This window comes from Elephas maximus, chromosome 2 (assembly GCF_024166365.1).
Source record: "Elephas maximus indicus isolate mEleMax1 chromosome 2, mEleMax1 primary haplotype, whole genome shotgun sequence".
NCBI lineage: Eukaryota > Metazoa > Chordata > Mammalia > Proboscidea > Elephantidae > Elephas > Elephas maximus.
The window spans coordinates 40,902,042-40,927,167 of record NC_064820.1 but is presented as its reverse complement, the minus strand read 5'-3'; the positions used below and the strand labels follow the sequence as shown (position 1 = coordinate 40,927,167).

The following is a 25,126-nucleotide window of genomic DNA, read 5'->3' as shown; positions in this document are numbered from 1 at the left end:
ACAGTTAAGTACTCAACCTGCAGCCAAAAGGTTGGCAGTTCAAACCCACAGAGAGACACCTTGGAAAATAGACCTGGAGATCTGCTTCCGAAATGTCACAGCCTTTAAAAGCCTATGGAACAGTTCTACTCTGCACACATGGGGTCGCCATGAGTTGGAATCGATTCAAAGGCAACTAACACCAACAACATCTAGTCAATTACAGAAAATGTCTTGAGGACTGATGTGTGCCTGACTCAAGCCATGGTATTTTTCAATTGCTTCATATGCATGTGAAAGCTGGACAATAAATAAGGAAGGCTGCAAAAGAATCGATGCTTTTGAATTATGGTGATGGTGAAGAATATTGAATATACCACGGACTGCCAGAAGAACAAATAAACCTGTCTTGGAAGAAGTACAGCCCAAATGCTCCTTAAAAGTGAGGATGGGGAGACTTTGTCTCACATACTTTGGACATGTTATCAGGAGGGATCAGTCCCTGGAGAAGGACATCGTACTCCATAAAGTAGGAGGTCAACCAAAAAAGTGGAAGACCCTCAATGAGATAGATTGACACAGTGGCTGCAACAATGGGCTCAAATGTTGCCATGACTGTGAGGACAGCACAGGACCAGGCAGTGTTTTGTCCTTTATACATAGGGTTGTTATGAGTTGGCACTGACTTGACGCCACCTAAAAACGACAACATTTTTTTCTAAAGGGCAAGAAGACCAAAACTGACCAAGTGCTCAAAGCCCGTAGCTGACCCTCACCCAATGATATTCATAAAAGGATCCCCATACTTGCCAGGCAATTAATGTTGCTACTTATTTAATAAAACATCAAGAAATATTCTTATACTGCCATATTTACAGTTCAGGACAAAATAAAAATGTCTGCTTTTATATTGTAGTCTACAACAAAAGACTAGGACAATTTCAATAAGTTTGTTCTTGATATATAAGAGAATAAACCAAATGGCTCCTGAAAAGTTCTCTGCATTATTAAGCTTTGCTAGCTAAATAACTGAGACAGGAAGAAATTCATTTGGTTAATCTGATTTCAGGTTTTAAAATAAAAGTGCCATTCATACATTGGTTTAAATTATAGAACATGTTTTAAATGATCTCATTGGATTTTAAGTCATGAATATGTATTTAAGTAACTTTGCAAGCTAGCATTTGGAAATGACTAGGAAAACTAAACATTTTTCTTTCCTTGCAAAGAACACAAATTGAGTTTTAAAATAGTCATAGTAGGCTAATCTCACAGTTAGACAGTAAGTGTATGTACTTCTCAGGTTTGTTTGGGTAAAACAATAAAGAGAAAATGAGTCTTCTAAATTATATTCACGAGAACATGCACAATGCCACACTGACAATGAGTAGAAAGCAAATGTAACCCAATTAGCATTAATTGGATATAAAAAATCCATATATATATATGTATATAATTTAGTTATGCTTTATTTATTTATTTTTTTTAGGTGAAAGTTTACAGCTCAAGTTAGTTTCTCATACAAAAGTTTATACACATATTGTTATGTGACCCCAGTTGGTATCCCTATTATGTGACAACACACTCCCCTTTTCCACCCCTAATTTCCCATGTCCATTCAACAAGCTCCTATCCCTTTCTGCCTCGTCTCACCTCACCTCTGGACAGGAGCTGCCCATTTAGTCTCGTGTATCTACTTGGACTAAGAAGCAACTCTTCACGAGCATTATTTTATGTTTTATAGTCCAGTTTAATCTTTGTCTGAAGAGTTGGCTTTGCGGATGGTTTTAGTTCTGGATTAAAACAGAGTCTGGGGGCCATGTCTTCTGGGGTTCCTCTAGTCTCAATCAGACCATTGAGTCTGGTCTTTTTAAGTGAATTTGAGCTCTGTACCCCACTTTTCCCTGCTCCATCAGGGCCTCGCTGTTGTGTTCCCTGTCAGGGTGGTCATTAGTGGTAGGTGGGCACCATCTAATTCTTCTGGTCTCAGGTTGATGGAGTCTCTGGTTTATGTGGCCCTTTTTGTCTCTTGGTCTAATATTTTGCTTGTGTCTTGGGGGTGTTCTTCATTCTCCTTTGCTCCAGGTGGGTTGGGACCAATTAATGCATGTTAGATGGCCACTTGCTAGCTTTCAGGACCCCAGACACCACTCACCAAAGTGGGATGCAGAACATTTTCTTAATAAACTTTCTTATACCAATTGACCTAGATGTTCCCTGAAACCATAGTCCCCAGACCCCTGCCCCTTTTACTCTGTCCCTGGAAGTGTTCGGTTGTGTTCAGGAAACTTCTTAGCTTTCAGTTTAGTCCGGTTGTGCTGACTTCCCCTGTATTAGGTGTTGTTTTTCCCTTCACCTAAGATAATTCTTGTCTACTATCTAGTCAGTGATTTCCCCTTTCCCTCCCTCACCACCATCGTAACCATCAAGGAATGATTTCTTCTGTGTTTAAATGTTTTCTTGAGTTCTTATGGTAGCGGTCCCACGCAACATTTTTCCTATTGCCACTGATAAATTTCACTCAGCATAATGCCTTCCAGACTGATCCATGTTGTGAGATGTTTCTCCAATCATTCTTTATCAATGCATAGTATTCCATTGCGTGAATATACCATAATTTGTTTATCTATTCATCCATTGATGGACACCTAGGTTATTACTATGTTTTTGCTATTGTGAACAGTGCTGCAACGAACATGGGTGTGCATATATCTATTCCTGTGACAGCTCTTATTTCTCTAGGATATATTCCAAGGAGTGGGATTGCTGGATTGTATGGTACTTTTCTTTCTAGCTTTTCAAGGAAGTGCCAAATAGATTTCCAAAGTGGCTGTGCCATTTTTACATTCCCACCAGCAGTGTATATGTGTTCCAGTCTCTCCACAACCTCTCCAACATTTATTATTTTGTGTTTTTTGGGTTAATGCTAGCCTTGTTGGGGTGAGATGGTATCTCATTGTAGTTTTGATTTGCATTTCTCTAATGGCTAACGATCATGAGCACGTATCTGTTAGCTGCCTGAATGTCTTCTTTGATGAAGTGCCTGTTCATACCCTTTGCCCATTTTTTAATTGGGTTATTTGTCTTTTTGTTGTTGAAGTTTTGCAGTATCTTGTAGATTTTAGAGATTAGACCCCGATTGGATATGTTGTAGCAAAAAAATTTTCCCAGGTTACATTTTTACTCTTTTGGTGAAGTCTTTTGATGAGCGTTAAGTGTTTGACTTTTAGGAGCTTCCAGTTATCTAGTTTTTCTTCTGGTGTTTGTGCATTGTTATTTATGTTTCGTATTCTGTTTATGCCATGTATTAGGGCTCCTAGCATTGCCCCTATTTTTTCTTCCATGATTTTTATCATTTTAGATTTTATATTTAGGTCTTTCATCCATTTCGAGTTAGTTTTTGTGCATGGTGTGAGGCATGGGTCTTGTTTCATTTTTTGGCAGATGGATATCCAGTTATGCTGGCACCATTTGTTAAAGAGACTGTCTTTTCCCCATTTAATGGACTTTGGGCCCTTGTCAAATATCAGCTGCTCATAAGTGGATGAATTTATGCCCGGATTCTCAGTTCTGTTCCATTGGTCTATGTATCTGTTGTGCCAGTACCAGGCTGTTTTGATTACCAAGGTGGTATAAAAGGTTCTAAAATCAGGTAGTGTGAGGCCTCCCACTTTGTTCTTCTTCAGTAATGCTTTACTTATCTGAGGATTCTTCCCTTTCCATATGAGGTTGGTGATTTGTTTCTCCATCTCATTAAAAAATGTCATGGAATTTGGATTGGGATTGCATTGTATCTATAGATTGCTTTGGGTAGAACTGACATTTTCACAATGTTGAGTCTTCCTATCCATAAGCAAGGTATGTTTTTCCACTTATGTAGGTCTCTTTTGATTTCTTGCAGTAGTCTTGTAGTTTTCTTTGTATAGGTCCTTTAATTTTCTGGGTAGGTTTTTTCCTAAGTATTTTACCTTCTTGGGGGCTATTGTAAATGGTATTGATTTGTTGATATCCTCTTTGAAGATCTCTTTGTTGGTGTAGAGGAATCCAGCTGATTTTTGCTATGTTTATCTTACATCCTGATACTTTGCAGAAATCTTCTATTAGTTCCAGTAGTTTTCTTGTGGGTCCTTTGGGATTTTCTGTGTATAAGAGCATATCATCTGCAAATAGGGATACTTTTACTTCTTTCTTACCAATATGGATGCCCTTTATTTCTTTTTCTTGCCTAATTGCTCTGACTAGGGCCTCTAGCACAATGCTGAATAAGAGTGGTGATAAAGGTTATCCTTGTCTGGTTCCAGCACTAATAGGATATTGATAAATAACTTTGGGGAATTGATGTAAAGTATTGAGAGGTTATACAAGTTATTAGTGATTAAACCATGGCATTATATAATTTGATAAATAAATTTAGAAATCAGCTAACTTTTCCCCTTTAACTTAGAGAACTAAATTCATTAATAATGATAAGTTATAAAAGAGCCTACTTTATACTGTTATTGTTATGGGGAAGCCTTATTATCTGTGCCTTAGGCTAACCACTTTATAGTGATTATGGTATATAAATTATTAATATATTTTAAGAAGGATAATTTGATTCATAATAAAGCTAAATCTGAGAAAGATGTCACAGTATATCCAGGATTCCCATTTGAGCAGAATTAATCAAAATTTCTTTTACATTTGTGATAACTAGTAAATATTCCTTTGTAACTATTTTTCTTAATTGTCACAGACTCTTAGAACTGAAATGAATCTTAGAAAACATCTAACATAGCATTTTCTAAAATTTACTGTGCTATAAGCTGTTAGGAGCACAGAGGTTAAGAGCTTGGCTGCTGACCAGAAGGTGGGGAATTCTAATCCACCAGTCTCTCCTTGGAAACCCTATTGTGCTAAGAGTCAGAATCGAGTTAAAGACAACGTTTTTTTTTTTTTTTTTAAATAGACTGTTAATGAGTACCTTGTTGGAGATAAACAAATAAAACATTCTCAAGGACAAATAGTTTCAGAATTCCTGCATTAACATACCAAAAGGAGTTCTCCATTGCAAGACACCTTGATATCTTTGTTGTTGTTGTTAGGTGCCCTGAAGTCGGTTCGGACTCATAGCAACCCTATGCACAACAGAACAAAACACTGCCCAATCCTGTGGCATCCTTACAATCGTTGTTATGCTTGAGCTCATTGTTGCAGCCACCGTGTCAATCCACCTCGTCGAGGGTCTTCCTCATTTCCGCTGACCCTGTACTCTGACAAGCATGATGTCCTTCTCCAGGGACTGATCTCTCCTGGCAACATGTCCGAAGTATGTAAGACGCAATCTTCCCATCCTTGCTTCTAAGGAGCATTCTGGTTGTACTTCTTCTAAGACAGATTTGTTTGTTCTTTGGCAGTCCATGGTATATTCAATATTCTTCACCAACACCACAATTCAAAGGCGTCAACTCTTCTTCGGTCTTCCTTATTCATCGTCCAGCTTTCACATGCATATGATGTGATTGAAAATACCATGGCTTGGGTCGGGCACACCTTAGTCTTCAGGGCGACATCTTTGTTCTTCAACACTTTGAAGAGGTCCTTTGCAGCAGATTCGCCCAATGCAATGCGTCTTTTGATTTCTTGACTGCCGCTTCCATGGCTGTTGATTGTGGATACAAATCAAATGAAATCCTTGACAACTTCAGTCTTTTCTCCATTTATCATGATGTTGCTTATTGGTCCAGGTGTGAGGATTTTTGTTTTCTTTATGTTGAGGTGTAATCCACACTGAAGGCTGTGGTCTTTGATCTGCATTAGTAAGTGCTTCAAGTACTCTTCACTTTCAGCAAGCAAGGCTGTGTCATCTGCATAACACAGGTTGTTAATGAGTCTTCCTCCAATCCTGATGTCCCGTTCTTCTTCATATAGTCCAGCTTCTCGGATTATTTGTTCAGCATACAGATTAAATAGGTATGGTGAAAGAATGCAACTCTGACACACACCTTTCCTGACTTTAAACCAATCAGTATCCCCTTGTTTTGTACGAACAACTGCCTCTTGATCTGTGTAAAGGTTCCTCATGAGCACAATTAAGTGTTCTGGAATTCCCATTCTTCGCAGTGTTATCCATAGTTTGTTATGATCCACATAGTCAAATGCCTTTGCATAATCAATAAAACATAGTAAACATCCTTCTGGTATTCTCTGCTTTCAGCCAGGATCCATCTGACATCAGCAATGATATCCCTGGTTCCACATCCTCTTCTGAAACCGGCCTGAATTTCTGGCAGTTCCCTGTCGATATACTGCTGCAGCCGTTTTTGAAGGATCTTCAGCAAAATTTTGCTTGCGTGTGATATTAATGATGTTGTTCTATAATTTCCACATTCGGTTGAATCACCTTTCTTGGGAGTAGGCTTAAATATGGATCTCTTCCAATCAGTTGGCCAGGAAGCTGTCTTCCATATTTCTTGGCATAGATGAGTGAGCACGTCCAGTGTTGCACTTGTTTGTTGAAACATCTCAATTGATATTCTATCAATTCCTGGAGCCTTGTTTTTCGCCAATGCCTTCAGAGCAGCTTGGACTTCTTCCTTCAGCACCATCAGTTCCTGATCATATGCCACCTCTTGAAATGGTTGAACATGGACTAATTCTTTTTGGTATAAGGACTCTGTGTATTCCTTCCATCTTCTTTTGATGCTTCCTGCATTGTTTAATATTTTCCCCATGGAATCCTTCACTATTGCTACTCGAGGCTTGAATTTTTTCTTCAGTTCTTTCAGTTTGAGAAACGCCGAGTGTGTTCTTCCCTTTTGGTTTTCCATCTCCAGCTCTTTGCACATGTCATTATAATACTTTATTTCGTCTTCTCGAGAGGCCGTTTGAAATCTTCTGTTCAGTTCTTTTACTTCATCAATTCTTCCTTTTGCTTTAGCTGCTTGACTCTCAACAGCAAGTTTCAGAGTCTCCTCTGACATCCACCTTGGTCTTTTCTTTCTTTCCTGTCTTTTCAGTGACCTCTTGCTTTCTTCATGGATTATGTCCTTGATGTCATTCCACAACTCGTCTGGTCTGCTGTCACTAGTGTTCAATGCATCAAATCAGATATTCTTGAGCTGGTGTCTAAATTCAGATGGGATATACTCAAGGTCATATTTTGGCTCTCGTGGACTTGCTCTGATTTTCTTCAGTTTCAGCTTGAACTTGCATATGAGCAATTGATGGTCTGTTCCACAGTTGGCCCCTGGCCTTGTTCTGATATTGAGCTTTTCCATCGTCTCTTTCCACAGATGTAGTCAATTTGATTTCTGTGTGTTCCATCTGGCAAGGTCCATGTATATAGTCGCCGTTTATGGTGGTGAAAGAAGGTATTTGCAATGAGGAAGTAGTTGCTCTTGCAAAATTCTAACATTCGATCTCCACCATTGTTTCTATCCCCAAGACCATATTTTCCAACTACTGATCCTTCTTCTTTGTTTCTAACTTTCACATTCCAATTGCCAGTAATTATCAATGCATCTAGATTGCATGTTCAATCAATTTCAGACTGCAGAAGCTGATAAAAATCTTCTATTTCTTCATCTTTGGCCCTAATGGTTGGTGTGTAAATTTGAATAATAGTCATATTAACTGGTCTTCCTTGTAGGTGTATGGATACTATCCTATCACTGACAGCATTGTACTTCAGGATAGATCTTGAAATGTTCTTTTTGACGATGAATGCAACACCATTCCTCTTCGAGTTGTCATTCCCAGCATAGTAGACTATATGATTGTCTGATTCAAAATGGCCAGTACCAGTCCATTTCAGCTCACTAATGCCTAGGATATCGATGTTTATGCATTCCATTTCATTTTTGACGATTTCTAATTTTCCTAGATTCATAGTTCGTACATCCCAGGTTTCGATTATTAATGGATATTTGCAGCTGTTTCTTCTCATTTTGAGTTGTGCCACATCAGCAAATGAAGGTCCTGAAAGCTTTACTCCATCCACGTCATTAAGGTCAACTCTACTTTGAGGAGGCAGCTCTTCCCCAGTCATCTTTTGAGTGCCTTCCAACCTGGGGGGCTCATCTTCCAGCACTATATCAGACAATGTTCTGCTGCTATTCATAAGGTTTTCACTGGGTAATGCTTTTCAGAAGTAGACTGCCGGGTCCTTCTTCCTATTCTGTCTTAGTCTGGAAGCTCAGAAGAAACCTGTCCTCCATAGGTGACCCTGCTCGTATCTAAATACCGGTGGCATAGCTTCCAGCATTACAGCAACACACAAGCCCCTACAGTACAACAAACTGACAGACATGTGGGGGCTTCATGTCTTAATATGCCAACATTCATCGTCAGTCTCCCAGGGAGTGAGCAGTAGAGTATGTAGCCCTTCTCCAAGTCATTTGATCACAGAGCCCTTGTTTTGTGAAACATTTTGTAGGACTAGATTCCCTTGGAACCCAATTTAGGAAAACTTATTTAGCTGTCTTACAGGCCTGGGGAGACTTTCATGGGGGTTCTTTTCATCACTCCCTCACAAACATGTGCAAACCTTTGCTTATGAGCTTCCAGAACAAGAAGCTCATTGACTCATAGGCCTATTATTTGATGAACAGTTGTAATCATTAGGCACTTTCTTCATATATTGAACTGAAAACTACCCTCCTATAATGTCCATCAAAATTCTACTGAGCAGTGTAATATAAAGCTCTTTTCTGTTATACTTGGCAAGCCTTCAATTATTCAAGCAACAATAATGGTTAAGCAGTGATTAAGATTTTTAGCTCTGAGGTCAGCCTTCCTCAGTTCAAATCTCAACTCTGCCGTTTGCTAGCTGTGTGATTGGACAATCACCCACACTTGCCTCACAGATGAAGATAACTGAATTTACAGCACAGGGTTTTTGAATAGGATAGGTTTAATGTGTTCATACAGGCAAAATCCTTAAAACGGTGCCTGACGTGTACACATACACAGTAAGTATTTAATAAGTGTTAGCGTTTATCCACTGCCATCCCCTATATCTTATCTTTTCCTAGTTGATGTTAGACCTCAGTACAGTTGCTCAGGATCAGAGCATAGAATGTAGGTATTTCTGAGCTGTAATAGACTATTTCCAAAAGAGGCATATATTGCTCTAATCTTGAGAAAGACTCAGCAAAATCTCTTTTCACAGAGCCTTCACTCTTGGATTTCAGCTTTTACTGCTATAATAAGTGGGTTTTTTTTTAAATTGAGGTAAAATTCACATAACATAAAATTAACCATTTTAAAGTAAACAATTCAGAGGTAATTAGTACATCCACAATGTTGTGCAATGGCCATTTCTATCTAGTTACAGAATGTTTCATCTCTCCAAAAGGACACCCCATGCCCATTAAGCAGTCCTCCCTCTAGCCCCTGGCAACCAACAATCTGCATATTAACATGTGTGTATTCATTTGAGTACTAGTTTTCAATTCTTTTGGGTACAAATGTAGGGGTAGAATTGCTGGGTCATAGGTAATTCTGTTGAACTTTTTGAGGCACTGCCAAACTGTTTTCCACAGCATTTTACATTCCAACCAGCAATGCATGAGGGTTTGAATTTCTGCACAGCCTTGACAACACTTATTTTCTGTTTTCTTTATTATAGCCATCCTGACCAATGGGATTTTTTTCATGTGCTTGTTAGCCATTTATATATCTTTTTTTTGAGAAATGTCTATTCAAGTTCTTTGCCCATTTTTTAATTGGGTTGTTGATCTTTTTGTTGTTGAGCCCATAAGCTTTTGATGCACCTGTTCCCAACATTTGATCCCTGCTTGCCCAAACTGGTGACCTAGACTGGCTTAGGCAACTTGGGCTTCTCACTTTATTCTTTTGCACAGCCCAAGCATTGTGGATCTGGCTGTTTCCTGGTTGTGCCCCAGTTTTGTCCTCTGGTTCAAGTAAACTATTTCTGATTCCATCTTCTCCTCCCAATCGAGACTTCTAACATTCCTCAATAGGTCTTCCTTGTCTTGGAATCCTGACTTCCTTAAACCTCCCACTTGGATCCCAGAGCTAGTAGTCATTGTGGCTGTTACTGTCCCCCGGATCTCTGCTGACTTTTCAGGCCTCCTGTAATCCAACTTACCACTGCACCCTGGGTTGTCCCTTTGGGTGTTAGAAATACTAGCATTTATCAGTCATTTTTGATAAAGCATATTTGAGTACCTACTATGCACAAGCTCTTGGAATTGCCAGCTAAATATTCTCATTTCCTGTAGTATCTTTTCACGTAAGTTAATTGAAGACTAGAAAAGTACCTTTTCCTCTTCCCTATTCTCACTGCTATTCTCTTTAGGAAAAAAAAAACTCATGTAGACATGGATACAAATAGAAGTTAATCAGGTTCTTCTGATAAATGGCCCACTGTTTCCAGTACAGACAGAAATATTTTATTTTTGGGAAGTAAACCCTAATGTGTTTGCTCTTGCCCATGGCTTTGAAGCAGGGCTGCCTTCCTGGGCTTTGGCTGGCTACCTTTTGGTGTCTGCTTTGAGAGGCTGATAAGGTGAATAACCCAGTTGTAGCTACTATCTCTCTGGGCCATCTGCAGCAAAGCTGGTGAGTAGTTGCTTGGATGCTCCTGGTTCTGGTGCTTATTGAGCTCAGACAAGAATTATTCATTTCTTTTAATTTCCTTGGCAAGCTGGAGCTCATGCCAGGCAGGCAGAATGTTATGAGCAAGAGGAGTCCTAAATGTACCAATATTTTCAAAGGCGTTGTTAAGTGAGAAAACTGGCTGTGTCAGGAAGAGTCTGTGTCATCCTCACCTGCTGGTCTTACCTGCATGAGTGAAAAGAAATGGTTCATTGCTATTCCAATCGAGTCCTGTAACCAGCTCTCATTAATGATATCAAGACGCTCCTGTTCTGCCTCTTCCTTCCGGGCATCACAAATGTCCCACAGACGGTCTCTTAAATCCTGAAGGTAAAAAAACATTGCTAGTATGTTTGACAGTTATGGCTCAAATTAGCTGTGTGTAAGAAACTGAAATACTTTACTGTCTTATAAAAGTCCCCAAAGAAAATTTGGACCTAATGCACTCATGTATTTAATTTATTCATTCATTCAACAAGTATTTATTTTGCTTCTACTCTGTCAGGCCCTCAGTTTCTAGGACTGCTTCACTAAATCATATGTCCGTTGTTGCTGTTGAGTTGATTCTAAGTCATAGTGACTCCACAGAACAGAGTAGAACTGCCCCAAAGTGTTCCTAAGGGGTGGCTGGTGGATTTGAACTGCTGACCTTTTGGTTAGCAGCTGAGTTCTTAATCACTGTGCCACTGGGGCTGGCATAGAGCACATATGATATTCACCAAGAGAGCTAGCTGAATGAGATTGTCCAAAAATAAGCTTTGTATTCAAGAAAAAACAAATCAAATCTGTTGCCGTGAAGTCAATTCTGACTCAGGACAGAGTAGAACTATCCCATAGGGTTTCTAAGGAGCAGCTGGCGGATTTGAACTGCCAACCTTTTGGTTAATAGCCTAGAACAAACTGTTTGCGCTACCCAGAGACCTTATAGTTAACAACACTGATAAAAAAAAAAAATCATGTACTGAGCCCTTGCTTTGAGCGTGTCAATGTTGTGAGCATTTTATGCCTGACAACAACCTTATGAGGTAGGCATTTCTGGATTGAATTGTGTCCCCCAGAAAGATATGTCCAAGCCCCTACATCAGTGAATGTGACCTTGTTTGGAAATTAAGGTTTTTCTTTTGTTATCAGTAAGGAGCCCTGGTGGCACAGTGGTTAAGTGCTCAGCTGCTAAATGAAAGGTTGGTGGTTCACACTCAGGAGCCACTTTGAGGGAGAAAGATGTGGCAATTTGTTTCTATAAAGTTTACAGTCTTGGAAATCCTGTGAGGCAGTTCCACCCTGTCTATGGGTCACTAGGAGTCAGAATCCTCTCGGGGGCAACGAGTTTGGTTTGTTTTTGTTGTTGTTACCAGTTAAGTTAAACGAGGTCATACCAGAACAGGGTAGATCCTAATCGCAGTGCCTTCTGAGTGGTGTCTTATAAAAGAGGAGAATAGACATGGAAAGAGAAATACACAGAAGGGAAAGGCTAGGAACTCCGAGAAATACCTGGGGCTGCCTAAGCTGAAAGATACAAGGTAGGATCTTCCCCTTCAGAAAGAGAGAGCGTGGAGCCCTGTCAAAACCCTGACTTCAGACTTCTAGCCTCCAGAACTGTGAGACAATAACTTTCTGTGGTATTTTGTTTCAGCAGTCCTTAGAAACTAAGACAATACTAGCATCATCTTCATTTTGCAGATGAGGCAACAGTCACCTTAAGGTTATTTTCCTAATGTCACACAACAAGAAAATGGTGGAGTCAGGATATAAGCCTGGTCTTGAACAATATACATCACTACATTAGGCCTCAGTTACTTCATCTGTAAAATGAGGCTATATTCTTATCTTTTTTTATTTGTAATATATATTTAAAACTAAAACTATTATTATAATCATATTCATATTAATAACATAATTGTTAATAAAAGATCTCATTAATGAAATACATACAATCCCAAACTTGACAGTTTTCACAACAGTAATAATTTACTGAACACGTCCTATGCATGATAATTTTCTGATAAGAAAATTGATGCACAGAGAGGTTAAGTCACTTTCCTAAGGTTTCAGTGTGGTGGAGTCAGGAATTTGAACCTAAGTAGTTTTATTCCAGTACCTGGAGTGAATTTTATTTCTTTGATGTTGTATTTATGGTGAAGCCCTGGTGGTGAAGTGGTTAAGAGCTATGGCGGCTAACCAGAAGGTAGGCAGTTTGAACCCACCAGCCACTCCTTGGAAACCCTATGGGGCAGTTCTACTCTGTCCTTTAGGGTCACTATGAGTCAGAACTGACTTGACGGCAACAGATTTTGATTTGTATTTATGGAGTACTCTGTGTCTGGAGTCTTACGTGAACATTTTGGTTTGTTACCTGGTGGAGGCTGCACATAAAATGGAGATATCACAAGTCCTTTTTACAGCTGTATAATAACCACTAGCACAGTACATCGCTATTTTAGAGCTGATCTTAATATTCCATGGGCCTTTCACAAATGTTCTGTCAGGCATTCAATAAGCACTGGCTTGTGCTTAACAAATGTCTGTACATTTTTAACAGATAGAGGAAAAAGTACAAAAGCAGGAGCCTGGAGAATTTGCATCCCATTTGCTTTCTGCTGCTCACTCACTGTAAAACCTTCCCAAGTAACAGCATCTCTGCGGCTCAGTTTGCTGATGGGTAAAATAAGGACAGCACAATAGTAGAACTTATTATCATGATAGGATTCAAATAAAATAATCTAAGAACAAGGAATATTACTGGGCATATGAGGGATTAAAACAATGAGTATTTACTGCGAGCTTACCCAGGGGTACTAGCACCTATCTGTCAGTTAGCTGAACTGTGGTAACAGGTTTTGCTGTGATGCTGGAAGCTATGCCACAGTATTTCAAATACCAGCAGGTTCACTCATGGTGGAAGTTTTCAGTGATGCTTCCAGACTAAGACAGACTAAGGAGAAAGAACTGGTGATTTTCTCCTGAAAATCAGCCAATGAAAACCTTATGGATCACAACAGAATATTGTCCGATACAGTGCTGGAAGATGAGCACTTCAGTTGGAAAGCACTACACCACAGCTGACAATGGACTCCAATATTCCAATGATCATAAGATGGTGCAAGACTGGGCAATGTTTTGTTCTGTTGTACATGGAGTCATCATGAGTTGAAGTTGACGTGACAGCAACTAACAACAACAACAAACCAGAAGCGGGCTGGTTTTCAACCAGTACGGCTTGTATGACCATAGTAGTTGTTCTTAGCCAGTCTTTTCTGATTGGTCCATGGAAGGTCATTTGGTGCCCATGCTGTGTCACTTGCTAAACATTCTGACAATCAGTGCTGCACAGAGAGATATATACATTGTCATGGACTTCACATAAGCTCATAATCATTGGGTGAGGACTGAGGCAAGAGAATAATCTGTAGGTATTTGTGGAGGAAGCAATGTAGAGAAAGAATAGAAGCAGTTATCTATGTTGGCAACTAAAGGACAAGGAAGAGTGTGCTAAGTGTCATAGAAAATAGAAGAAACTGTCTTCAGAATCAAGAGGAAAGCAAGATCTCATTTGGCTTTGGAATGGAAGTTGGAGAAGTTTGATATAGCATTCTTGGAGAAAGGAAGGCCATGGAAAAAGAGGCAGTAAAAGAACAAATGAAAAGAGGTCAGGAATCATAAACAGAATTTAGGAGGAATAAAAATAAGTGACTAACATTTTTATGGAAAGATATTCAATGATATTGATAAAAACAGAAATTCAAATTAAAAGAAGATAGCCTTTTTTTTTTTCCATTTTTGTTCATCAAATTGTCATTAAAAAAAAAAAAAAAAGAAAGAAAGAGAGACAGAGACCAATTATTGTACCTTGGATGGCTGCTTGCAAGCCTCCACGAACAACGGCCTCCTTTGCATAAGACCAGAACTGGATGGTGCCCTGCTACTATTACTGAACACTTTGATCAAAGATTCTATAGAAGAATCCTGATCAAGAGGGAGGAAATGCAGAACAGGTATTCAAATTCTCATGGAATCCAGACTTTCAGGAGGCATGGAGGCTGGGTTAACCCCTTGAAACTATTGCTCTGATATTTTGTATATATATATATTTTTTGGTTTTCAGTATTTAAAAAAAAAATTTTTTTTTAGTACAAATGGGCAAGATGGTAAAGTGTCTGTTCATATCCTTTGCCTGTTTTTAATCAGATTGTCTTTTTGTTGTTCAGATTTTGAAGTATGCTATAGATTTGAGAGATTAGACCCTTGTCAGATACATCATAGCTGAATTTTTTTTCCCAGTCTGTAGGTTCTCTACACTTTTAGTGAAGTCTTTTGTGATAAGTGTTAAGCGTTTAATTTTTAGGAGCTCCCAGCTATCTAGTTTATCTTCTGGTGTTTGTGCATTGTTAGTTATGGTTTGTATTGTATTTATGCCATGTATTACCACCCCTAGCATTGTCCCCATTTTTTCTTCCATGATCGTTATCTTTTTAGGTTTTATATTTAGGTTGTTGATTCACATTGAGTTAGCTTTTGTGTATGGTGTGAAGTATGGGTCCTGTTTCATTTTTTTTATAGATGGATATTCAGTCTTGCCAGCACTGTTTGTTAAAAAGATTGTCTTTTTCCCATTTAATGGGCTTTGGTCCTTTGTGAAAGATCAGTGGACCATAGGTGGATGGATTTAAGTCTGGATTCTCAATTCTGTTCCACTGGTCTATGTGTCTGTTGTTGTACCAGTACCAGCCTGTTTTGATTACCATGGCTGTAGAGTAGGTTCTGAGATCAGGTAGCATGAGGCCTCCTACTTTGTTAATTTTCTTCAATAACGCTTTGCTTATCCGGGGTATCTTTCCTTCCTATATGAATCTGGCAATTAGTTTTTCTCTCTCATTAAAGAATGCTGTTGGTATTTGGATCAGGATTGCATTACATCTGTAGATCACTTTGGGTAGAATTGACATTTTTACAATGTTAAGTCTTCCTATCCATGAGCACAGTATGTTTTTCCTTTATGCATCTCTCTTTTGGTTTCTTGTAGTAGTGTTTTTCAGAGGCCTTTTATGTTCCTGGTTAGATTTATTGCTAAGTATTTTATCTTTTTAGGGGCTATTATAAATGGTATTGTTTTGCTGACTTCCTTTTCAAAGTTCTCTTTGTTGATCCATAGTAATCCAACTAATTTTTGTATGTTGATCTTGTATCCTGCTATTCTGCTGAATCTTTCTATTAGGTCCAGTAGTTTTCTTGTGTAGTATCGTCTCATCTCCAAATAGGGATAGTTTTACCTCTTCCTTTCCAATTTGGAAACCTTTTATTTCTTTTTCTTGCCTTATTGCTCTAGTTATATCTCTAACATTGCTCCAGCACAGTGTTAATTAGAGTGGTGATAAAGGGCATTCTTGTCTTACTCCTGTTCTCAGGGGCAATGCTTTCAGCCTCTCTCTGTTGAGAATGATGTTGGCTGTTGGTTTTGTATGATGCCCTTTATTATTTTCCTTCTATTCCTATTTTATTGAGAGTTTTTTTTTTTTTTTTAAATCAGGAATGGGTGTTGAACTTTATTAAATGTATTCTGCATTGGTTGAGACGATCATGTGATTCTTTTCTCTTGTTCTATTTATGTGATGGATTATGTCGATTGATTTTGTAATGTTGAACCATCCTTGCATACCTAGTATGAATCCCACTTAGTTGTGCTGTATTATTTTCTTGATACGAGGCTGAATTCTAGTGGCACAGAGGTTAAAAGCTCTGCTGCTAACTAAAAAGTCGGCAGTTCGAATCCACCAGCTGCTCCTTGGCAACTCTGTGGGGCAGTTCTACTCTGTCCTATGAGTCAGAATCAACTCGATGGCAACAGGTTTGGTTTGGTGTATTCACAAGTGATATTGGTCTGTAATTTCTTTTCTTTTTTTGTGGTGTCTTTGCCTGGCTTTGGTTTCATAGTTATTCTGGCTTCATAGAATGAATTCAGGAGTACTTCCTTTTCTATGCTCTGAAATAGTTTGAGTAGTACTGGTATTGGCCCTTCTCTAAATTTTTGGTAGAATTCTCCAGTGAAGCCGTCTGGGCCAGGGCTTTTTTTTCACTGGGAGTTTTTTTTTTTTTTTTTTTTTTAATTACCTTTCAATCTCTTCTCTTGTTATAGGTCTGTTCAGATTTTCTATCTCAGTTTGTGCTGGTTTAGGTAATCTGTTATGACCCTTTTTATTTCAGTTGGGTTATCTCGTTTCTTATTTGGGTTATTTGCTTCCTCTTTTGTTTCTCTTTTGTCAGTTTGGCCAATGGTTTGTTGATTTTGTTAATCTTTTCAAAGAATCAGCTTTTGCTCCTGTTGATTCTATTGTTTTTCTGTTCTCTGTTTCATTTATTTCTGCTCTAATCTTTATTATTTCCTTTATTTTGGTGACTGTACCAAAAAAAAAAAATTTTTTTTTTTTTTGGCACTATAACTCAGAACCAATTCAATGGCAATGGGTTTAGTTTTTCCTTTTTGGGGGTGGGGGGCTCCTTTTGCTGTTCTTTTTCTATTTGTTCAAGTTATAGGGCTAATGTTTTGATTTTGGTCTGTTCTTTTTTTTTTTTTGATGTGTGTGTTTAATGCTATAAATTGACCTCTGAGCACTGCCTTTGCTGTGTCTCAAAGTTTTGGTATGATGTGTTTTTATTCTCATTTGATTCTAGAAATTTTTTGATTCCTTCTATTACCCAGTTGATTTTAAGGAAGGTGTTATTCGGTTTCTGTGCATGTGATTTTTTTTCCTTTTTCTTTTTGTTATTGTTTTCTACTTTTATGGTGTTGTGATCAGAGAGAATGCTTTGGCTTATTTCAAAGTTTGGGATTGTATTGAGGGTTTTTATGTAGCCTAAACCATGCTCTATTCTGGAGAATCTTCCATGTGCATTGGAAAAAATTGTATATTTTGCTGCTATTGGGTGGAATGTTCTATATATGTCTATGAGGTCAAGTAGGTTGATCCTGGCCTTTAGATCTTCTGTACCTTTGTTGAGTTTCTTTCTAGATGTTCTGTCCTTTACCGAGATTGATGTGTTGAAGTCTCCTACTATTATTGTGGAACTGTCAATTTCTCTTTTCAGTGCTGTTAGAGTTTTTTTTTTTTTTTTTTTAATGTATTTTGGAGCCCTGTCATTGGGTGCATAGATATTTACTGGGGTTATGTCTTCTTGGTGGATTGTCCCTTTAATCATTATATAATGTTCTTCCTTGTCTTTTATGGTGGATTTTGCTTTAAAGTCTATTTTATCTGACATCAGTATTGCTGTGCTTGCTTTTTTCTGGTTACTGTTTGCTCCATACATTTTTTTTTAAATCCTTTGATTTTTACTATATTTATATCTCTGTGCCTAAGGTATGTCTCTTATAGACAGTATATTGATGGGTCATTTTTTAAATCCATTCTGCCATTGTCTGTCTCTTTATGGGTGCACTTAAGCCATTTACATTCATTGTGATTATTGGTAGGTATGAGTTTATTGCTGTCATATTGTGCTTTTTTTTTTTTGTTGGTGCTGACATTTTCTTTGCTCCTCTTTCCCGTTCTGAATTCCTTTTGTTTGTGGATTTTCTTCCATTATTATAGATTCTGTGTTTACTTTTATCTTTTTCTTCTTTTTTATTTTGATGAGTAGGTTTGTTAACTTTCTTTGCAGTTACCTTGAATTTTACCCTTATCATCCTAAGTTTTAACCAGTTTTTTATTACTTTATATTGCCTTACCTTCCTCTCCATTTGAAAGTTCTATACCTACCCTGTTTATTCCTCCTTTTATTGTTTTGAAGTTGTCATCATTTACAGATTAACATCTCTGTTTCCCGGTTTTAAGTCTTTAAGCTTTGTTTTATTATTGAGAGTTCTTTACCTAGGTTGGTATCTGGCTGATGCTGTCCTGTGTCCTAGACTCCAGTTATTGTGTGATGTTGTTGGTTCTCTAACCAAAGAACTCCCTTTCATATTTCTTGTAAACTTTGGTTTGGTTTTTATGAATTCCCTTAATTTCTGTTTATCTGGAAATGTCCTAATTTCACAATCATATTTGAGGGAGTGTTGTGCAGGATATATTATTCTTGGATGGCAGTTTTTTTTTTTCTTTCAAGGTTTTATATATGTCAGCCCATTATCTTCTTGCTTGCATGGTTTCTGTCAAGTAATCAGAGCTTAGTCTTATTGTTTCCCCTTTGTAGGTGACTTTTCATTTTTCTCAAGCTGCTGTCAAGATTCTTTCTTTGTCTTTGGTTTTGGAAGTGTGGTTATGATATGTCTTGGTGACTTTCTTTTGGGGCCTATCCTATATGGGGTTTGCTGAGCTTCTTGGATAATCATCTTTCTGTTTTTCACGATATTTGGGATGTTTTCTTCCACCAAATCTTCAACAATCTTCTCTGTGTTTTCCATTTTCTTCTCCTGTTCTGGAACTCTGAACACTTGCAAATTTTTACTCTTTATTGTGTTCCACATAATTCTTCAGTTTTGTTCAATCTTTGCTCTGATTTTTCGTCAAAGTGGCATCAGGAATTTGCTGATCAATCTTGCTGATTCTGTCTTTTAATTATTTCAAATTTGCTGCTAAAACCTATTGCATTGTCCATTTCTGAAATTTTGTTTATCTTTTGGATTTCCAGTTGCTGTTTTTTGTATGATTTCTAATTATTCATTTTGACATTTTGTTCTCGTATTATTTTCCTGAATTTTTCTGCTGCTTTGTCTGTATTCTCCTTGATTTTGGCTGTTTTCATTGGTTTTGTCTGAGTTTTCCAAGATTTTGTCTATGTTTTCTTTGCTTTTGTCTGCGTTTTCCTTGATCACTTTTCTAATCTCTTGGAGAGCCCTAAATACTAGTCTTTTGAATTCCATATCAGGTGATTTCACTGCCTTTTTTTTCTACTGGAAGGTTATGTGATTTTTTATTTTGGTCACTTTATGGAGCCATCTTGTCCTGCTTTTTTATACGTTTTTCATATTTTCTGCCGTCCCTGAGACATTATTTTCCTTATATATTGATTGTATGTTTGTTTCATTCTACCTTTTGGTTTGCTTTGATATGTCAGAGCAGGCAGACTGGGCATACTGTGCGTCCTGCTCATCAGTGGACACGATAGCTCTCACTACCTTTTCTGGTGGGCAGGGCAGCAGCAGGCAGGGCAAGCCTGCTTTGCTGTACACTGGTTTGGTGAGGTTACTGAGGGTTGACTGGGTGGGTACTATCTGTCTCTTAATGTTGGTCCAATGGTATGGAAGTGTTCATAGCCCCTTGCCAGATGGGCTGGGGTGTTGGACAGGGAGTGATATGGGCTTGCTTCCCACCATTCATCAGCTGGTTGAGTGGCAGGACAGAAGGGGTGGTGTGGGCCTGGTGTGGTGGTGGCCCTGAGTACTGGGAATGCTCTAGCTGCAGTGGCTAGGCATGGGCCAGCAGGAAGGGGGAGAGGTAGTGTACAGGGCTAGATAGGAGGGAGAAAGAAAAGAGAGAAAGAAAAAAAGAGAAGGCAGCATGGTAGTAGCTGGCAGGTGGGGGCAGGGCAGACCAGGGGCCAATGGGAAGAGGGAGAAGTGGCATACATGGATAGGTGAAGGGAGAAAGAAATAAAAATAAATGGCTGTGTGGTGGGGATTGGCAGGTAGGGGCAGGGCAGACCTGTGTCAGCAGTGGGCCAATCCATCAGTGGTACTCTATCTGCAGTGGCATAACAGAGCTGCAGGAAAAGGTTTGAAGGTGGCGTACAGGGCTAGTTGGGAGGCAGAAAGAAAAATAAGAAAGGAAAAAAAAACAGGGTGACATGTTTGGGGCTGATGAGTGGAGGCAGGCAAAAACTGGGCAGTGGTGTGCCAGTACACCAGTGGCTCTCTAGCCATAGTAGCACAGCAGGGACAAGTGTGAAGGGGGGAGATATGACATAAATGGCTATGTGGGAGAAAGAAAGAAAGAGAAAAAAGAAAACAAAGAAACAAAAATTGTGGTGCAGAGGGAGCTGGCAAGTGGGGGTGAGGTGGACCTGCAGTGTCAGTGAGCTGGTGGGTCTCTAACCATGGCAGTGGAGTGGAGGTGGTGGGAAGGGGGTGAGGTGTTGTAGGCAACCAGATGGAAGGGAGAAACAAAAGGAAGAAAGAGGAAAAAAAAAAAAAAAACAAAAACCCATGGGAGCTGGGTGGGTCCAGGGGGAAGGCTTGTATTGTGGACTCTGGTGGTGGGGCTGCTGGTATGAGGGTTTTCTTGCTTCTACTCACCAGAAGGGTGAGGAATGGAAATGCATGTTTCTCTGGTGACTGGGCACTCTGTCTCCTGTTGGAAGCTCCGTTAAATTGCCTTTCTGTACTTGCTGTCCAGGGTCTTTGCTGGCTGTGTTCCAAGATGGTGATGCTGTGCCATGTTAGTTGGCACGGAGCTCCAGTACATATCTCTCCTTGTTCTCTGTTTTCCATGAGTTTCTTCTTCCATTTGGTGTTTGGTCTACTTCTTTATCCCTTCATTTGAAGTTTAGGGTTCCAGGGTGGACTTTTGTATCTCTTTTACATAGTTTTTCAGGTCTTTGCTGCAGAGGGACATCTGGTACATTTATGTAGGGTGCTATGTTGGCTCCACTTCTCCAAAACATTTTTTTTTAAATAATTTTGTGGCTAAAGGTGATGTCAATACTGCAATTATACACTATTTGGTAATTAATCATAATGAAAACATTACAATAAAAAAAACTATGGACATATCCAAACCTTTCAGAGAAGCTTTCTGTTTCTCTTGACTATTCTTGCCAGAGACGTCTCTTTTATTTTGTTTTGATATTTTCAGTTTAATTCCTTTTATTTGGCAATTTGTCTACCAAGTGCCAGGCACTGTACTAGCTGGAGATAAAAATATGTGTAAGATTTGGTATTTGACCTCAAGGAATCTATTTAGTAGAGTCAACCTTTTGGGTTTTCTATGCAGTTCCCTCATTCCCCTTTTGTGTCCCATCAACTGATCATATAATTGCATTCAAGAAAGGCATGTGTGTAATACCAGGGGTGGAAAGAGTTACATGGTCCAACAAAGAGATTAGCAATATACAAAACAGATGCCAAGAACACTCTGTGCAAAATTTGGCTCCTCTTTTCAGAAGTGCTGGTCACCATATTCTCACTCCAAACTCAAAGTGCAGAAGAGCCATTGTTCTTGAAAGCTGGCAGGAAAAAGTTCAAACCATCTCCCTTGTCATCCTTACACCTCATGAAAGTAAGAAGGGAATGAATTAAGGTTTTGCTATCCAAGATGTGAAAGGGTAGGAACCACTTACATTCACTCTTTGGTGTAATTCTGCCTTGGTTTCCTCATCATCCCACAGGTCATCAGGAAGAGAGTTGAAATCAGCTTGCCAGTGAGCTACAAAATCTTGCTTGTGATCTGGACGCATTAGAAAGTGCTGGAAGCTTGTTCTGTAAGACGTTAAGAGAAAATGGATCTTACGCATCATAACTATAAAATGTAAAATTCTAACTTTGGTAACTTTGCTTACCTAACCTCATATAAGTAAGCAATCACAGTATGCTGGTCTTCTCTCAGATGCCTCAGAACTGTTTTGATGGTTTTTATATAGGAACTTTCTATTAGTTTCCAGTAAGGTACTAGAAATGAAGGTATTTCCTGTTAAATGGTAAAGCATAGAAGTCATTATGTCAAACTGAAAATTCTGAATAATTTAGTCAAAAGAATAATACTGTGCAAGAAGATCAAGATGCAAAGGCAATTCCTTAAAGCTTTCTCTGTGAAACTTCTTGTCCTTCTTCCTTTGCTTCCCCCAGTTAATTCCTATTCCAAGTAATTCTTCATGTCTCAGCTTTGACACCATTTCTTCTAGAAATCCTTGCTTAATCCTACAAGGCATACAAAATTCATTCCTATTTAAAGTTGAGGCAACAGAGGCTAAATAACTTGTACAAGGTCACACAGCTGGTGAGTGACATAGCTGGGATTTGAACACAGGAAGACTGGTTCCAAGCCCATGTTTTTACACAACTCACTCTACTGCCTGAATGTATTTTTTCTTTTTTAATAGCTTCTAGCATGTTACTACCTACTGGTAGAAACTACCTACTTGAGCACTACTTTTAAGGTGTTCCTTAATCTGGCCCCTATTTTTCTCCTCAAGGTCTGTCCTCAAACCTTCTGCTCCTGAACATATGAAGCTAATTGCTTTGACTGCGACTCCCCCTCCCTACATTCCCCACTCAAGAAACTCATACTTTAACAGATAACCTTGCAGTGAAGCCACTCCCTGACTCTTTTTGTGAATGTTCCAAACTAAATTTACCATTCCCTTCTTTATGTTGTAACATTTTAAGCACCTGTTACGGGTACAATTACAAAATCGTGTTATAATTAGTTGCTTATGTGCCTGTGTCCCAGCACCAAGTGGATTGTGTTTTTGGACATATGAATTGTAACTTGCTTATTTTATATTGCTGACACTTAGTAGAGCACTTGCCCATAATAGGTGCTGAATAAATGTTACCATGGATGTATATAGATTCACCCGATCTCAGTTTTATCACTAGTTAAAATTTTAAGAGAATGGATGGCTCTGTCTAGTTCTAAAGTTGACAAATTCAATGTCCAACCATACCTCAAGTATTCACTTAATATAAATTCATTTGTGTAAAGGAACACTTTCAATTCCTTTAATATTCTTCTGACATTACTATAACATCCTTTCCTGACATAATTCCCACCCTTTTGGTTTCTAGTTTTTCATAATCTCTCTTAAAGGGTGTGGTGTCCAGGATGGTACTAAAGACTGTTTTACATAGGCACACACTAAAGCTCCTTCCTGGCTGGCATCAGTCCATTAGTCAACACTGTGTATGGAGAATTACCACAAAAATGGACTGAACTGAATTAACATCCTGCTCACAGCTCTCATGTATCCACAAGGACTTCTTGAGACAATTGCCAAATACTATTTTGAACTCAAGAGGTATTATTTCTAAGATGCTCCCCTGATTCATCTGTCCAACTTTGCCATCGGGAAAAGGAATAGGTCAGTTCAGCAGGACTTACTCTTACCTTTGTTTTTTCTTTTCTTTTACTATTAAACTTCCAGGACTTACTCTTACTCTCCATGAGCATTTTTATAGTTTAGAAGAGCTCAGAAGTCATGCATTTAATGATTTGCTGTAGAGTTTTGTCAGGGAATGATGTACAGATTATCGGCCTCTGTTTTACTAAATCCCATCTGCCTTTTCTTAAGTATTGAGACATTTGCCTATATCTGGTCACCTGGGATTTCTTGTATCCTCTGTAAATTCTGTGAGTTTCAGGCAATGTTGTATCTGTAGGTCCTTCTAGTCCCTGGGATATAATTTTTCTTGGCCTGGGGACTTGAATGGACGTGATATGACTAGGTGTTCAGATCCATCCTTTCCAATTAAATAGTCTTCTTGATGGAGAAGACTGAAACGTAACAGAAATTCAGTAGCCAAGGCTGCTGTTACCTGAAGCTTCAGGTCGGCTCATTTTACACAGGCATCTTCCAAGATTCTAAGACAGGCCTTACACTTCATTCACATGGTAGTGTGTTTTTCAAATTTTCAAAACTGAGATTAATTTTTTAAGTGCAATACTGGTTAAGTCTGCTGTCTCTTTCTTATCTGATTTTCCATTTGTCATACTTCCCTTCATAAGGATACTTCCCATAATGCCATGTTGTTGTTGAATGCTGCTGAGTCAATTCCAACTCAGAGTGACCCTATAGAACAGAGTAGAACTGTCCCACAAGGTTTCCTAGGCTGTAATCTTTACTGGAGCAGATCACTGGGTCTTTTCTCCTGTGGAGCAGCTGGTGAGTTTGAACCACTGACTTTTTGGTTAGGAAGAGAGTGTTTTAACCATCGTGCCACACGGCTCCTTTCCAAATGCCATACTTCTCTTCATAGCTATGAAGCTGAAAAAAAAATGTTCTAAACTATCAATTAAAAAAAAAAATTCGATCAATCATATTAGAGGGAAGTCTGGATTATCTTTTATTCTCTCTATAAAAAAAGTGATATCACAAAATCATTGTTATATGTAAAGACAAAGAATATACACCCATGGGTGTAGGAAAAAGAATAGAGGTGTATGGAGAAAAAAAACAAAAAGTTATTTGTCTCTTGTGACGTTTGTGGTATTTTTCAGTTTTCTAAGTTTATAAAAATATTTAGCTAAAAAATTCACAAATATATATTCTCTTTCATACCCGATTTTCTGTGTATATTTTGTGTTCTCTTCTTAAAGACGGAGGGCCTAGCAAATCTTCAGGCCCCATAAAACCTGTGTTCTACTTTCATTAATTTCACTTTATTTCTCGTCTCATTTAAAATGATTTTAGGCTACCAAATCTGGGTTCCTTTTTTTTTTTTTTTTTTTCATTGCATTAGGTAATCTAGCTACAAAATCTTTTTTTTTCTCTTTGTTATTTTGGCAAAGATTTTTGTAAGTGCCCTAGATTGTATTCTTTCAACATTTGAGTGTCTGTGATGAGCCTGCCACTCATTGAATTCCTTCCATTATTTTCCCTAATTCTTTTGATATCTGAG

At 38.5% G+C, this 25,126-nt stretch overlaps 1 protein-coding gene and 1 long non-coding RNA gene across 23 annotated transcripts in view; one reads left to right on the top strand and one right to left on the bottom strand.

Moving 5' to 3' along the window:
* Positions 1-25,126, bottom strand: part of SPEF2 (sperm flagellar 2) — a 219,227-nt gene that overhangs the window by 69,624 nt on the left and 124,477 nt on the right. For 17 of the 20 annotated variants that reach the window (XR_007514398.1, XM_049862178.1, XM_049862139.1 and 14 more), the window contains 3 exons: positions 22,069-22,196; positions 21,850-21,988; positions 10,768-10,905 (listed from right to left, as the gene is read on the bottom strand). Coding sequence is in view for 18 of the 20 variants with exons in the window: in XM_049862178.1 (XP_049718135.1) it covers positions 10,768-10,905; positions 21,850-21,988; positions 22,069-22,196 (405 nt within the window). In the remaining 2 variants the exon portion in view is untranslated. Of the gene's footprint in view, positions 1-10,767; positions 10,906-21,849; positions 21,989-22,068; positions 22,197-24,238; positions 24,493-25,126 lie in introns of those variants that run through there. The other 3 variants (XR_007514401.1, XM_049862259.1, XM_049862250.1) reach the window with 3 other exon arrangements.
* LOC126063838 (uncharacterized) overlaps positions 1-25,126 on the top strand; it is a 74,392-nt gene that overhangs the window by 40,846 nt on the left and 8,420 nt on the right. Inside the window, exon 1 of one of the 3 annotated variants that reach the window (XR_007514405.1) lies at positions 22,019-22,037. The exons of the other annotated variants lie outside the window; for them this stretch is intronic. This is a non-coding gene — a long non-coding RNA (uncharacterized LOC126063838). Of the gene's footprint in view, positions 1-22,018; positions 22,038-25,126 lie in introns of those variants that run through there. 3 annotated transcript variants of the gene reach the window in all.